Source organism: Sapajus apella, unplaced genomic scaffold, assembly GCF_009761245.1.
Source record: "Sapajus apella isolate SASKATOON/1434 unplaced genomic scaffold, GSC_monkey_1.0 scaffold67, whole genome shotgun sequence".
Lineage (NCBI taxonomy): Eukaryota > Metazoa > Chordata > Mammalia > Primates > Cebidae > Sapajus > Sapajus apella.
In genome coordinates this window covers 9187921-9204671 of record NW_022437007.1, presented here as the reverse complement: position 1 = coordinate 9204671, position 16751 = coordinate 9187921, and the positions used below count along the sequence as shown (strand labels likewise).

Sequence of the window (16751 nt, the reverse complement as noted above, 5' to 3'; positions counted from 1 at the left end):
AGTTGCATGTCACGAGCAGCACACAGTGTTCCCTCTACGCACAAGGATCGCTGATCACTGCACAGAGGCAGGCTACTGAGAATTGCACCTGAAATCACTTATGCAATTAGTGTTGCAAGAGTGATCACAGGGATCAAGACTGGGAGCCAAGGGAAAGGAAAAGAGGTGCAAAAAGAAGCAGTTTGGATGGGAGATCCGGAAAACTAAGGGGAAAACTGGAAAACAGAGAGTCTGCAAAACTCATATTCTGGCAGATACCCAGGGTTAAGAGATGCGACTTTGATAGAAGTGGTGTTTATGAATTAGGGGGGTAAGAAAGAGGTGAGATCCTAATGTTGGTAAAGGTATAGAGACAAAGGGAGCCAAGTAAGTGGTTAGAAAATAGAAATGGAGGTCAGGCGCCGTGGCTCACGCCTGTAATCCCAGCACTTTGGGAGGCTGAGGCAGGCAGATCATAATGTCAGGAGTTTGAGACCATCCTGGCCAATATGGCAAAATTCTGTCTCTATTAAAAATACTAAAATTAGCTGGGTGTGGTGGTGCGCACCTGTAGTCCCAGCTACTTGGGAGGCTGAACCCGAAAGACAGAGGTTGCAGTGAGCCAATTTCGCACCATGGCACTCCAGCCTTGGTGAGAGAGTGAGACTCCCTCTAAAAAAAAAGAAAGAAAATAGAAATGGAAAGTAAAAATGAGACTTATTTCTTTAGTCAGGGAAGAGGGGAGCCAAACTGCCAGGAAAACTTGATAAAGATTAAGAGAAAGAGAGGGAGAAAATGTGAGATAATATTTTGTTCTCTAGTATAAAAAGAACAAAGAAATCCAATCTATTAGATTCCTATTCACAATAAAAATTTCAAATAATAATTTGTCTCTCAGGCAATGCTACTAGAAGTAACTTATGTAGTTGCCTTCGGTTCATTTAATTTTAGTTTAACTAAAGAGATTTTGCCTTTTTCCTTCCTTCTACACGGTCTCTATGCTGTTCAAAGGGTAAGCACCATTTATTAAGGTAAAGCAATTGGTGTTTCAAATTTTTCAAATACACCATCTCAGAGGGCTGCTAATATAACTAACTATACAAGGCACACATAATTTTAGGTTGGCCCTTCTTGTGTGTAGGGGTAATCTAAAGCTAGTGATTACATGCCACAAAAGAAAATAAATTCTTCTGACCTCTTTGGTCCCACTTGAAATATCTCAAAACAAACAAACAAATAAATAATAAGCAAACAAAAACAAACAACAGCCTCCCCCAATTGCAGGGGCCTAAAATATCTCGTAATCTGAATTTCTTCTCAGGGCAAGAAACTGTTCCATAGACTTCCTTGCAGGCTTCTGTGCCGGAGTCTGTCCAGCTGCCTTTGGGTGTCCACCTCTCTACAAGAATGGAACATTCTGCAACTTAGGTTAAATCCTACTAGGCCTTAGACTCTTTTGTAGGTAGCTGCTAAAACTTGAAGCTGAGTAATGCTTGGAAGTGCTATGTTACACCGCATCATGAAAACCTTCATTTCTGTGGTTGTCTCTTGATCTGCGCAACATGTCACACAAATATAGAAGAAACTGAATCTGCAATACCTGACGGGAAAAAAAAGGGAATTATTAGTCTATTTCCTCATTAGATGCTTTTTAAAATTGTTAATTAAAGCATTTTTTCATTTGGATTCAGAAAAGTATCTACTAAGACACTAAAGTAATTTTAAAGATTTAAAAAATCCACAACAAAAACTCCTGGTTAACTGAATAAATGAATGCATTTGGAATCTGTATTGAACTAATACAGTATTTCTTGAGGCAAAATAACTTAAGGAATTATTATTATTATTATTTTGAGACAGAGTCTTGCTGTTGCCCAGGCTGGAGTGCAGTGGCATAATCTCAGCTCACTGCAACCTCTGCCTCCCGGGTTCAAGCGATTCTCCTCCTTCAGCCTCCTGAGTAGCTGAGATTACAGGCGCACACCACCATGCCTGGCTAATTTTTTGTATTTTTAGTAGAGACGGGGTTTCATCATGTTGGTCAGGCTGGTCTTGAACTCCTGACCTTTTGATCTGCCCACCTCGGCCCCCCAGAGTGCTGGTACTACTGATGTGAGCCACCGCACTTGGCCAGGAATTATTTTAAATACAAATTTCATAACTCAAATTCTAAAATTTGAATTTGGACAAAACTTTAATAAATCACAAGTGGGCTATGCTTTCTTAACACACAAGAACACAGATTGCAACATCATGGCAAAAGCAATAAACAGCCTTTCTGAAGACTGGCTTTCATTGTAACTAACCATATCTCTGAAATTCCTTGAAGCTATGAAATACTATCTGCCTTATACCACTGTTCATAAGAGTAATATGACATCATTGTAACTTTCAGGCAATACTCAGTTTCAGGAAGAATTTCAATCCCTGTGTGATTAATAACCAGGCATGCCCTTTAAGATTGACATTATGAATGCAGGGAGAGAGCAGAAATTATCTCCACTCACCGTTAGTAGCTGAGGGATGGAGGAAGGTTGTGAGAAGGATGCAGTTATAATTGAGGCAATTATGAACCAATATTTAAATTATGTTATTTCAGCTCTCCTGTCAGACTTTTGAAAACAGTCACCCCTCAGCCCAAATCCAGGATCCACCACTCCTGCAGTCTGAGATAATATATGTCCAGCAGCAAGGGTTCAATGATTAGCAACAGTAATTTATCTGCAAGTTCCAAAGATGTACAAGCCCCCAGTGATGCTGAAAAGTGGAGGTCTGATGAGGTTGCTAGTGCTCTGGCTAACACATTTCTGTGATGCTGACTTTTTTCAATGGATAACTTATTAAAACTGTCTCATCAAGGTGATAGAATAGACCATTCATTAACTTTCATGGATTCTGCCTTTGGAATGATTGGATAATAGTCATTCAACATTAACTTTCAAATTTTTCTATAACGACATACATAGTCACATTATATCCAGAAGATTCTGCATTTTTTAAAAATTATATATATGTTAGAACATATATTATATCTATATTATATAGAACATATATATATTTAAATATATATAAATATATATTAATTATATATATATTTATATATATTAATTTAAATATATAAATATATTTAAATATATTAAAAATATATATTTATATGTTGTAATGAGAAATGACATGATTGCTCTAATATGTAATTTAGTTTGGGTCTAGCTTGATTCAGAATATGTGTTACTTTCTAGACCAAAGTTCTAGAATATAGGTTTGAATAAAGGTTTTATAATACGGTTACAATTCTTAACTAGCTATTTTAGTTTGGTTGGTGGTTAATTTAAAAAGTGGTCATTCAATAAAAAAAGCATGTTTGGAATTTGCCTAAGCCTCTCAATTCTGGTGGGTGTTTTGCCAGAATTTTGTAGGTGGCAAGGGGCGTATGAAGTCACAGACAATACTAATGCTCAGTTTTCGTATATTTTAAAATAAAGAAAAATTCTCAATAATCATTGAACAGATATTATAATATACAAATTAAGAAAAATGCATAGTTATGAAATGTAAATTTGGAACAAGAAGACATTACTTCAGGAGTTGTCTCCTAAGCTGTGTGTTTATTTTTTAAAGTAACCTTGGTAAATTATTACCTTACGTTTTGAGATATATATCTAATATACATTTTTTACTGAGGCCCCTCTTCCTTTTTCAAATATGAATATGTGCAACAGTTCTGTTTGTAAAACACTGTTTTTTATCATTTGATTAAAGGACAAAAATTATTACTGCTAAAGTGGTTTGAGTAATGTATTCGAATAAGCTCCTTAATATTTATCTTGAGATTTTAAACACGAATTCATGACTTACCACAAACATTACTTCCCATTTTGACATGGGCATAACCATCTACTCCCCATGAACTTCCCCAGGAATTCCGCACAATCCAATACGGAGTACTTCCTACAAGGAAACATAAATGGTGATAAGCCCTGAAAACTCAAATTTATTATGAAAGTTTAAGTTTCTTTAAGTTGGATTCTTGACAAGGATAGTAGCTCTAAGAAAAAGATTAGAAATGTAATGATAACTTAAACTACTTTATTCTTTATTTATTTTGAGAAGAAGTCTTACTCTGTCACCCAGGCTGGAGCATGATCTCAGCTCACTGCAACCTCTGCCTCCTGGTTCAAGCGATTCTCCTGCCTCAGCCTCCTGAGTAGCTGGGGTTACAGGCGCCCACCACTACGCCTGGCTAATTTTTTGTATTTTTAGTAGAGACGGGGTTTCATCATGTTTGCCAGGCTAGTCCTGAACTCCTGACTTCAAGTGATGCACTGGTCTTGGCCTTCCAGTGCTGGGATTACGTGCCCAGCCTAGCCTACTTTATTTTAACTAAATAAACCAAAGCAGTACTTAGGGACACACGCCAATCAGTAGAAATAGATGTTTAAATTCATTTCCCTTAACGCACGGACTGCATAAAATGAAAAGAAACATTCATTTCCAAGGAGTCAGAAAAAGAAACAAAGAATTGTTAGGTACCTATGATAAAATAATATGCACTTATTTTTTCCAACAATTATTCTAAATATTCCACATACAGTTTTATAATGACAAAATTATCATCATTTTAACAAGATATCCACCCAAAAACTGATAGGTAAAATCTGACAAGACATTTATACCTATACGATTGTTGAGAAGTTCTGAAGGTCTTATAAGGACTTAGCCATAGCAGAACCAATTTTCAACATTCTACAGGAAGGTGATCATTTTTCAATCAGCGTCCAAGCTGGAAAGCAATCAACTGAGTGTTATCAGCACTTACCTGTTTTATCAAATCCAGTTACGAGAACTGCATGATTTGCTTCTCCACTAGAGCAGTGATGCTGTATAATGCCTCCCAGGTAATCTTGCCAGCTCACTGCATCTACTATGACTACCAAAGGGCCAAAGGTAAGAAGGGCTTTTGCCATTTCATCTTCTTGGTTACTACGAAAAAAGAGAAATATTTGGTTAGAAAATTTAGTTTTTAAGGCAAAAATAAAAATGATCTATATAATCTGTGTATGACTCTGAGTAGGTTTGGTTGCAGTTACAAAGGACCTAAACAATGGAAGCTAAGTCTGAGAGACTGGCAGTCTAGGACTGTGATAGGGTTTCAGGATGTCAAGAACCCAAGCTCTTTCTCTATCATTGTGCTGCTATACAAAGGTTTCCATTTTCAAGGTCCATTCCTGGTCCAAGATGGCTGCTGGGATTCCAGGCATTTAACACATACTTAAGACAGCAGGAAATAGACAGGAGAAGTGCTACATCTCTGTTGAGAAGACTCCCAGAAATAACACACAACACTTCCACATATATCTTCGTGGATCTCACTGGCCAGAACTCAGTCATATGGCTAAGTCTAGCTTAAACGATGGGGAATGAGTTCTGTAGCTGGCTGGAAAGTAGTTAAGATACAGGGCTTCTTCTAATAATGAAAGTGGAAAGACTGGATATTTGGAGACATCTTGCCATACCGTGAGAATCAAGAGACTAACTTACGTTAGTGACTGTCAAATATAGAAATTTCAGGGAAGGGCTATTCAAAAGAGGCTAATATAATTCTACAATAGAAAACATGTTAAGCAAAATATTTTAAAAAGAGAAGAAATGTTAAGATGCCAGGAGAGCTAGGTGTTAGCTGTAAAGGTTGCAAAATACAGTTATTGCTTTCACACATGGACAGGAAGTCTCATATTACACAACATTTGTCCTTCATCGATCTTACAAGTGAGTGACCAAATCATTATTTACATTTTTCAAAGGTCAGCTTTGTGGGTAAAGGATACTGAAACCAAGTTCCTAATAGTTCAAGCCATTAAGATAGCGTTTGGTAGTTTACTGCTATAGTTAAGTCAGTGGTGAATTACTGGCTTGAAAGAGTAAATAATCTTTCATGATGACCAGCTGGAGACCAGTTTATAGAGAGGGAATATTTTGTCCATGGAGGAGGAAAACGTTGAATGCATAATAATGTAATTTATTGAAATAGAAACTACATATTGATTTTATACATTTATTCATGTTACATAGTAACATGAATATCTGCTCTTTGAGATTTATAAGTAGATATTTCTAATTTTTGCTGGTGTAAAACTTCATATTAACTAACATTAGACACGTCACATTATAAAATTTTTAAAAGACATCATGATAAGTTATAGATTTTTGATTATCTCACACCTGGGTTCAAATTCCAACTATGTACTGCAGCCATTCAACCTTCCACGCAGAATCATATGGATATAATTTTATCATACTAGGATAAAATTGTGGGATATAATTTTGCGAAACATAAATTATGTAGCACACCCGGCACATAAATAAGTTATACTCCAAATTTTACAATAGGTCATTTATTTCCCTAACTTCTAACTCATCTAATAACTAATTTTGTTCCCCATAGGATTTAGTGTATAAAGTATATCTTATTGTATCAAAATTCTTTAACTCTTTCATGATTTAAGTATGACACATATAATAATCTCTGTAGCAACCAGAACACAGCTGTCTCTATCAATTTAAGATAACCAAAGGATTACTGGAAGTTCATCCCATCAAAGAGCCAGTTACAGTGAAACCAGGACAACAGCAGAAAGATCAAGAAGAAGAAATATTTTTTTTTGTTGCTGCATTTTAGGTTTTGGGGTACATGTGAAGAACATGCAAGATTGTTGCATAGGTACACACATGGCAGTGTGATTTGCTGCCTTCCTCCCCATTACCTATATCTAGCATTTCCCCCCATGCTATCTCTCCCCACCTCCCCACCCCCTGCTGTCCCTCCCCTATTTTTAGAATGCAAAGAGTAACTGACACTGCAGAATAAAAAAAAAAAAAAACAAATTTAGTAGTAATCCCTGATTTGAGCCAGAGCTGAAGAAAAGATATCAAAATTAGAAGTAAGAAACAGAATGACAAGCCTCATTCATAAGCAGAATTGAGTGGCATTGCTATCATTTGTCTTTCAGAACGATGTCAGCTTTTAGGGAGTTCAAATACACTCCAGACAGCATTTTAATTTCAATTATTAGCCCAAATATAGAACTATTATCAACATGTATATTGTTAATGGTTATATTGTCAAACATTGATTTCATGAGCTTACTATTCATTTCATAGATTAATAATTTCCAAAACCTACAGTCTTTGAAGAATTTTCCTAAATTTTATTGTCATCAAGATGCAGTGATTAAGGTAAGTCTGATCTGTTACTGACACTTGAAGATGGACATTTAAATCCATCTCATCTTCCCTAGAATTCAATGTGTTACACACTGTGTCTCAATTTTTCTTACTATTGTTATGTGTAATAGGTTCCTACCTTTTTTATTTATTTACATAGTCATTCTCATACTCCAGTTTGAGTTCTGAAATTTCTGGGGCCTGATAAAAATTCATGAAGAACCCTGGGTGGGAATGGTCATTTTGCTTTAAAATTAGGTTATGTTTTTATGCTTCAGAGGATTTTCCTTTTCTTAGATATTTTCAGGTTCTGTACAATGTATTAAGGAGTACTTGGCTGGAAACCTAAGACCTCATGACCTTACTAATAGTGTTAGGAGTAAAAGCGTAAAAGCACAAGCTTTGGAGTTCAACAGATATGAGTTCTGATCTGACTTCACCGTTTACTAGCTGTATGACTCTCTCTGAGTCTCAGGCATCCACCTTACATGGAAATAATATTATTGAAGTACAAAGGACCAGGTCTTGTGACCAGTCGTAGCAAATGCTTTGGAAGACCCTCCCATATCCTCTGTCACCACTGCAATGCACACTCACCCAACTTGCAACAATGAGATCCTGTAGCTCTTTCCCTGAGGACTTTCCCTCATAGAACCGTGAAAGCAAGCCCTGTCCCCATCTCTATCCCCAGCTGCACCCTCAACTAATGAATCAGGGAAGACAGCAATCATCAACTTGGGCGGGATGGCACTGAAGTGCGCATTTGTCCCTGGTCACCAGAATTCCCTAGTAGGACTAAGCACAAGGTTAGCCACAGCAATAATTGGCTTAATCAAGAAACCCTACTGCCCCAGTTCTCTCATTTCCCCACCCAACTACCAGTCTTTCCTGGGATCACTTCCTATATGTTCCAACTGAACTCTTGCTATTTCCTTCTAAATCTGTTCCTGTCTTAGACTTTCGTGTTTAATTAATGGTGGTTCTATTTTTCAGTTACTCAGATCAAAAGGCCTGGAATCCTCCTAGACTCCCTTATCTCTTATCTCCTCTCCAGTAAAAAACTGTGTAGGGTTCTTCACTCTGTGAGCAGTATTAATCTATATTTACCCCTCATCTCTCATCTCCAAGGCCATTCTTCTAACACCCTGCTCTGAGGCTACGGCCTGGGGACTGATATGGTTTGGCTGTGGCCCCATCCAAGTCTCAAATTGAATCTCCCAGAATTCCCATGTGTTGAGGGAGGAACCTGCGGGGGGCGGGGAGAGTGGTAATTAAATTATGGGGGCCAGTCTCTGCCATGCTAGTCTCATGATAGTGAGTAAGTCTCATGAGATCTATAGTTTTATCAGGGGTTTCCCCTTTTGCTTCTTCCTCAGTTTCTCTTGCCGCTGCCATATAAGAAATGCCTTTTGCCTCCCATCATGATTCTGAGGCCTTCCCAGCCATGTGGAACTGTAAGTCCAATGAAACCTCTTTTTCTTCCCAGTCTTGGGTATGTCTTTATCAGCAGCATGAAAATTGACTAATACAGTAAATTGGTACTAGTAGAGTGGTGTGTTGCTTAGAAGATATCTGAAAATGTGGAAGTGACTTTGGAACTGGGTAACAGGCAGAGGCTGGAACAGTTTCCAGGGCTCAGGAGAAGACAAGAAAATGTGGGAAAGTTTGAAACCTCCTAGAGACTTGTTGAATGGCTTTGCCCAAAATACTGATAGTGATATGAACAGTAAAGTCCAGGCTGAGGTGGTTTCAGATGGAGATGAGGAATTTGTGGGAACTGGAGCAAAGGTGACTCTTGTTATGTTTTAGCAGGGACTGGTGGCATTTTGCACTGCCCTAGAGATTGATGGAACTTTGAACTTGAGATGATTTAGGGTATCTGGCAGAGGACATTTCTAAGCAGCAAAGCATTCAAAAGGTGACCTGGGTGCTGTTAAAAGCATTCCATTTTAAAAGAGAAACAGAGTATAAAAGTTCAGAAAATTTTCATCCTGATGATGCAGTAGAAAACAAAAACAAATATTTTGAGGAGAAATTTGAGCCGGCTGCAGAAATTTGCTAAGTAGCAAGGAGCCGAATGTTAATCCCCAAAACCATGGGGAAAATGTCCCTAGGTTACATCTGACACCTTCACAGCAGCCCCTCCCATCACAGGCCCAGAGGTCCAGGAGGAAAAAGTGGTTTCATAGGCCAGGCCCAGGGTCCTTGTGCTGTGTGCAGCCTAGGAACTTAGTGACCTTTGTCCCATATGCTCCAGCCATGGCTGAAAGGGGCCAACATAGAGCTCAGGCTGTGGCCTTGGCAACTTCCACATGGGGTTGAGCTTGTGGGTGCACAGAAGTTAAGGACTAAAGTTTGGGAACCTCCACTTAGGTTTCATAAGATAAATGGAAATGCCTGGATACCCAGGCAAAAGTTTGCTGCAGGGGTGGGGCCCTCTTGGAGAACCTCTGCTAGTGCAGTACAGAAGAAAAATGTCAGAACCCCCACACAGAGTGCCTACTGGGTCACTGCCTAGAGGAGCTATGAGAAGAGGGCCACTGTCCTCCAGACCCCAGAATGGTAGATCCACGGACAGCTTGCACCATGTGCCTGGAAAAGCCACAGGCACTTAATGCCAGATCATGAAAGCAGCCAAGAGGGAGGCTGTACTCTGCAAAGGACAGAGGTAGAGCTGCCCAAGACCATGGGAGCTCACTTCTTGCAGCAGCATGGCCTGGATGTGAGATCTGGAGTCAAAGGAGACCCTTTTGGAGTTTTAAAACTTGACTGCCCTGCTGGATTTTGGAGTTAAATGGGCCCTGTAACCTCTTTGCTTTAGCCAATTTCTCCCATTAGGAATGGCTGTATTTACCCAATACCTGTACTCCCTGTGTATCTAGGAAGTAACTAGCTTGCTTTTGATTTTACAGGCTAATAAGTAGAAGGGACTTGGCTTGTCTCAGATGAGACTTTGGACTGTGGATTTTTGGGTTAATGCTGAAATGAGTTAAAACTTTGGGGGACTACTGGGAAGGCATGATTGGTTCTGAAATGTGAGGACATGAGATTTGGAGGGACCAGGGATGGAAGGGTATGGTTTGGCTGTGCCCCCTCCCAAGTCTCAACTTTAAATATATCTCCCAGAATTCCCACATGTTGTGGGAGGGACCCAGGGGGAGGTAATGAATCATGGGAGCCAGTCTTTCTTGTGCTATTGACATGATAGTGAGTAAGTCTCACAAGATCTGATGGGTTTATCAGGGGATTCAGCTTTAGCTTTTCCCTCATTTTCTCTTGATGCCACCAAGTAAGAAGTGCCTTTTGCCTCCCACCATGATTCTCAGGCCTCCCCAGCCATGTGGAACTATAAGTCCAATTAAACCTCTTCTTCTTCCCAGTCTTGGGTATGTCTTTATCAGCAGCATGAAAACAGACTAACACAAGGATAGTATGAGCTCATCTCCTACTAGTCTTGTCTTTCGTCTCCACACTACAGCCACAGTGACTCCATCATTGTTCTAACATGCCAGACATGTTTCTGCCTCACTATCTTTACATTTAAAGTCTCTCTGCTGGGAACACTGTTCCCCCAGATGCATGGTTAAGTCCACACACTTCCTCAAGTCTTTACTTGAACACAACATTTTCAGTGACGGAGGCCTTGCCTGGCCACTATTTCTCAAATTGTATACTCCCCCTATTACCAGGTCTTTCCTCTTCTTCACGCTGTTTTCTTTTGTTCTCTTTGGAAATTATCACAGCTAAAATGCCATACATATTTTTATTTTTTTGTTGTTGATTGTCTCAATCACTAATGGGGGCAACATTTTTGTCTATTTTGTTTTATGCCAAATCCCCAGAACTTAAAAAAAAAGTCGGTAAATATTTTGAATGAATAAATGAATCAAAGAAAGATCTTCTTGCAGTCAAATGTTGTCCGCTTAGCAATGTACTGTTAGAGGTAATCTTCAATACAAACAAGAGAGTTTGATTGGGGCCTCTGCCCATAACTCCTGCATTCTCTCTTTCCCTTAATTCAGACTAATGCCTATTATTCTTTTGCTTCTTCTTAATTTGTTTTTCAATTTCCTACCATGAAATGGGATTCCCTTAATCCCTTTTAATGATATTTTGAAAATCTAGGTATTTCTTGTACACATCCTTCCTTTATACTCTCAAGGAACTCACAGTTTATAGAGCATACTTTCTCATTTTAGAAAGCACATTACCTTTACCCCCAAAGGAGATGTTGATCAGGGTGCTCAGTGACCCTGCACATTTTATTATAAATCCTGTGTAGCCTCCAAGCTGTGGAATTAAGGCTGTCTGGTATATGGTTCCTAGGGTCACCCTGAGAACCCTTGTTGCAGACCAGAGCTGTGTTGACAACCTGCCAGTTCTCTGGCACACTTAGGCTCATTTAAACAGGTACATTTTGTTCAAGGAGGCAATTTCACTCTTGACTTCTTTCATATCCCATGGGTAGATACCATCTGGATCAAGGGATTCCTTTATATTTGGGACCAGTAATTCATAGGGCATTCTGTTACCTTAACCAAATTTAATGTAGTTCCTCTGTTTTCTCTGTTTCAAAAGACTGCAAAGTTCCCATCACATATTTTCTTAATGAAGCCAGGAGTCGGTTGGGCCTCCCTTGGTCCTTTTCACCCATGAACATCTATTTTGCACTCTATCGAATGGTCATGTTGATTCTCCAGCCAGCTTTGTGTTTTTTATGTATTTTGAAAGCATGTTTAATGATTGTTTCCCCTGGAACTATCCAAAGTTACCCTGCTCTTCCATTCCAACACAAGTCCTTTTCCTCGGTCTGTCTTTATCTACTCCTGCATTCCCATCATGCTTCTAGTGTGTGCCACATAATTTATCCTCAGTAGTATACGCTTCCCTCTTGTTTCTAATCTGAAGTTTTGTGTTATAGTTTTCAAATGGCTGATGTCTTGAAAAATGCAAAGAACATAGAGGGTGTTCAAAATATGCTTCCTGATATGTAGCCTGCTTGATATTGGCTGCAGAGTCTATACAAAGCAATTCTGGATAAACTCACTGTTAAGATTGAAATATGCTGATAGTATTATAACACCTAAATTTGATAAGATGAAGGTGTTATATATAAATATAAATTATGCACTAATTATAATTTATAATATAAATGTAATAAATAAAATATAACAAATAAATACACATATACATTATACCTTAAACAGAATTTAAATGTGTTATTTCTACTATAATGACACTTGGAAAAGTAAGTAGATTATAATTAAGAAACAACATTTACAACGCTCCATTGTAATCGCTAGTCTCTCTAGGAAAAAGCAGGTTTTATAATGATTAAGAGTATGCAGTGATGCCTTCAATCAAATTATTAATTAAATAGTCAATAGGTCATAATTTAAAATATATAAAGAGAAGCACAATACAATAAGATCTTTACCTGAAGTCATATGCAGAATAACCTTTGATTGAAAATCCAGAATGTGAACCAGAAAAGTAATGGCACAGACCATTTTGTGCTTTAAAAGGATATTCTGAATCTTTCACCAGTTTTACTTGCATCTAAAAGAAAACAATCACCAAAAATGTTTACCGTCAATTGTTTTATAAATCAAATAGAACTTACTTCACTGTGTCAAAACAGGTTCAGTTTCACACACCTTCATCATGTGGATATACTTTGCATTCTTCTCTTTTTCTTTTTCTATTTGTTTTTTCTTTCGAGACAGAGTCTTGTTCTGTTACTCAGGCTGGAGTGTAATGGCTCTATCTCGGTTCCCTGCAATCTCCACCTCCTGGGCTCCAGTGATCCTCCCAGCTCCATCTCCCCAGTATCTGTGACTACAGGTATGTGCCACCATGCCAGACTGATTTCTGGTATTTTTTGTAAAGACGGTAGTCTCACTATGTTGCCCAGGCGGGCCTTAAACTCCTGGACTCAAGAAATCTACCTGTCTTGGCCTCCCAAAATACTGGGATTACAGGTGTTAGGCATTGTGCCCAAGACTATACTTTGAGTTTTTAATATTATAAACTAAATCTTTAGGTGCTTGTTCTGGATATCCTAGACATTTAGAGTCAATATCTTTCCTTCTCCCTTACTTCTATTTATCTTATAGCATTCTTTTGTAGACCCCCGCCCCCATGGATCTGATAACAGTCATATCATCATTCTCCTGATGGTGAAATAGGACAGCTCACTTTCCTCCCAGGGATTCTGGTTCTGTCAACCAGACCCCATCCAGTGGTTTATACACAGGCAATGGTTAAGCCAAGCATTCTTTCTATCACTTCACTTTCATGCCATTCATATAGCATGTGTCAAATACTTTATAGTTGTCCGTACAGAATCCTCCCTTTTTGAATGCTAGGCTAATAAAAGGGAGGAGATTCACAATCCATTGTTGTCTATAGTGTATAGCTCCTGGAACATGTGATTAAAAATGCAATCAATGGATAATGGAAGAGATTCAGGTTTGGGGAGCTCTGGCTTGATGATATTTTACAGAACCTAACAGCACCCTCATTGGCAAATTTCATGCCGTTGATTTCGGATCTGGGACACTGTCAGGGTAAGTCCTAGGAACACTGAGGGACACTGTGGTATATTGAGCAAAGCCCTACTGTGGGAAGCTGGGGAATGAAGGTGCAACTGACTTAGCAACCTGATCTCACCTCCCAGGCCTCATTTCTTCATCTATAAAGAGAGCTATAGGCTGGGTGTGGTGTAATCCACAGCACTTTGGGAGGCTGAGGTAGGTGGATCCCAAGGTCAGGAGTTCAGGAGCAGCCTGGCCAATATGGTGAAACCCCATCTGTACTAAATATATATATATATATATATATATACATATATATTAGCCGGGTGTGAAGCAGGAGAATCACTTGAACCCAAGAGGTGGAGGTTACAGTGAGCTGAGATAGCACCACTGGACTCCAGCCTGGGCGACAGAGTGAGACTCCATCTCAAAAAAAAAAAAAAAAAAGCTGCAAAATTAGTCTCTAATGCCCCTTTTAACCTTAACATTCAGAAATTCTATGAAAATTAAAAAAATCATATATTTTCATGTTTCTGGGGCGTCACGAGATAATTCAGAGTTGCAAAAAAGCACTTACATATTTTAAAAGTTAAGAAATAAATAGAAATATTTCTCTGGAGACAGACTTCAGATTTCTCCTTTTTTGATTTCTTGACAACTGGTTCGCCTGGAAGTGATTCATTTTTAAATATTCTGATTACTTCAAGCTTTGATCATCTACATTTCTGAATGTGGAAACATTATTTAATATATGCGAGCAAATTGTTTGAATTTTGAACACACAGTAAACAAGCAAAAAGGGAAATACAGAGTTTAAAAGGCTGAGAGACTAGTCACCTTGTTTAACCAGTTCAAAGCATTGAGAGTAGAGCCTCCATTGCAGCCATAGTTATTATACGAACAGTCAATGACCTGCTGTACACTGAGGTCTTCCAGCGGCTTCCCTTTTATCGCACATGCAGATTCCACCGCCCCCACCACGCTGAAGGCCCAGCATCCTCCACACTGTTTAAAAATAGAACAAGGGGTAGTATATATAGGGTTTAAATCAACTTACCAACGTATCTCAATATAACAAGTTATCAAATCAAGTATGGTTTCCAGAATCTGGAAACCTGCAAAATATATATGCCTATCCTCTAGATTTTTAAAGCAAAAAAAAAAAGAAAACCAAAAGTTTCTTCTGAGCATCATTTAATTATTAGTCCATGTTGTTAGCATTATTACTATTCTAAATTTGGCAATGCAAGATAAAAGTGAGTATTTAGAGACTGAGGAAATACTTGGGCTAACTGATGCTCTTTTAAAAGACTATTCAGTTCAGTGAATATGTGACTTCTCCTTGTAAGGGGCTTTTCTGCTGGTGAGCATGTGCTGACTCCCACCCCATCCTTCAATGCCCCTTGCTTTTCTTAGGAGACTCTGCTTCAATGGTCATATATCACTTCCAGCCTAAGGGTGAGGAGGGGAAAGATGTAACTTGTGCTCATTATTTGATGGAGATAAGAGAATAATGAATTACTTTTTAGGCTATAAAGATGCCACATGTACCTATTAAGAATGCTTATAGTGGCTGCATGTGAAGTGTCCTAAGGACATAAACCCGTATTAGTCCTGACTCCAGTACTGGCTGCCAATTATGCTGACTGTGGATCTGTGAACTTGCTTTTACTTGACAAACTAGAACAAAAGAATAAAAGGACTAGTCCTGAAAGAAAGAGAGGAGACAGAGGAAATGAAATTAGGGATCACAAGATCACAAAAAAAAAAAAAAAGAAGGTTCCACAGAAAAGGCAGAGGAGAGGAGGATTTGAGATTGGATGAAACAGACTTAACCAGAGGGTCATGTGTGGCAGAGTTAGACCAAAAAAGGAATAAGGACAACTGGGCATCTTTGCAGAGTTAAGTTCTGGGCAACTTTATGGCTTTAAGTACTCTTTTAAAGGTCTATCTATATCTCTAGTGCCTATGGCATAGTAAAAACACTCACTAAGGGTTTTACTAAGACCCTACTATAGCAGGGTCTCCAAACCTGGACCAAGTTGAATACAGGTGGCTGACACCACCCCTATAGCCAGCTCTAGTCAAGCCACAAGGGCAGTTTCTGCATGCAAAGAAAAAAGTCTCTCATATATTCCTTTAGTTAAAGATGCCTAATTAAAATTTCCCTCTTTAGGGGGGGGGGGGGGGCTAGGGGAAGGATAGCAAGGGGATTGGGGAGGGATAACATTAGGAGAATACCTAATGTAGATGACGGGGGGATGGATGCAGCAAACCACCGTGGGATGTGTAAAACTACGTAACAAACCTGCACATTCTGCGCATGTACCCTGGAACTTAAAGTATAATAATAATAAATAAATAAATAAATAAATATATAAAATATATATTTTAAAAAGTCCACTCTTTAATACATGGTGGATAATTTTTGGCAGGATTGGATTTATGGCTAATTCACGTTATTACAAATCCAATAATAAACCAATGATTTGGTGGTAAAACTTAATGCACAAAAATAAATATAGAATCTGAGAAGCAAAAATCATTCTAAGTAGACATTGACTAAGAAACTGCCGGGACCAAAACACTTTCCACAGAAGGGAAGGCTGAATGACCTGTTGAGATTTCCACTGCAGACAAATTGAGACTAGCCACCTCTGCTTAGGAGTTTGACTTTCTCTAGTCGGCAGGCATTCCCTATGCCGACAGCGGAGGGTGCAGACAGGTAGGGGATGTCAGCAAAGCATGCACGCACCCCTCAAACATCTGCCAGCTAGGTGGATTCACTACATGCATTAAGGGTCATACACCTCCAATCTGTTCTTACCACTTTCCTTTCTATTCTAAAGATCCCTCCTTTGATCACTCCAAAATAACTCACAAGCCGCAGCCCTTCCAACTCCCATGTCCTCAGCACATTTTGAGCCCTTTTTCAAGGTAAACTGCTATATTTATTGCAGTACTTACATATTTCTTAATCAGTATACATGTGTAAAACTGTTCTACTGTCTTTAT

The 16751-nt window shown here is 38.7% G+C and overlaps 1 protein-coding gene across 1 annotated transcript in view; it reads right to left on the bottom strand.

The window, feature by feature from the left end:
- Positions 1 to 936: 936 nt before the first annotated feature.
- The window catches only part of CTSO (cathepsin O), a 30315-nt gene continuing 14500 nt past the window's right edge, over positions 937 to 16751 (bottom strand). The window contains exons 4-8 of the mRNA XM_032248591.1: positions 14574 to 14741; positions 12638 to 12759; positions 4796 to 4959; positions 3835 to 3927; positions 937 to 1579 (exon numbers count right to left, since the gene is read on the bottom strand). Of these exons, the coding sequence (XP_032104482.1) occupies positions 1545 to 1579; positions 3835 to 3927; positions 4796 to 4959; positions 12638 to 12759; positions 14574 to 14741 (582 nt within the window). The 3' untranslated portion in view covers positions 937 to 1544. The remainder of the gene's footprint in view (positions 1580 to 3834; positions 3928 to 4795; positions 4960 to 12637; positions 12760 to 14573; positions 14742 to 16751) is intronic.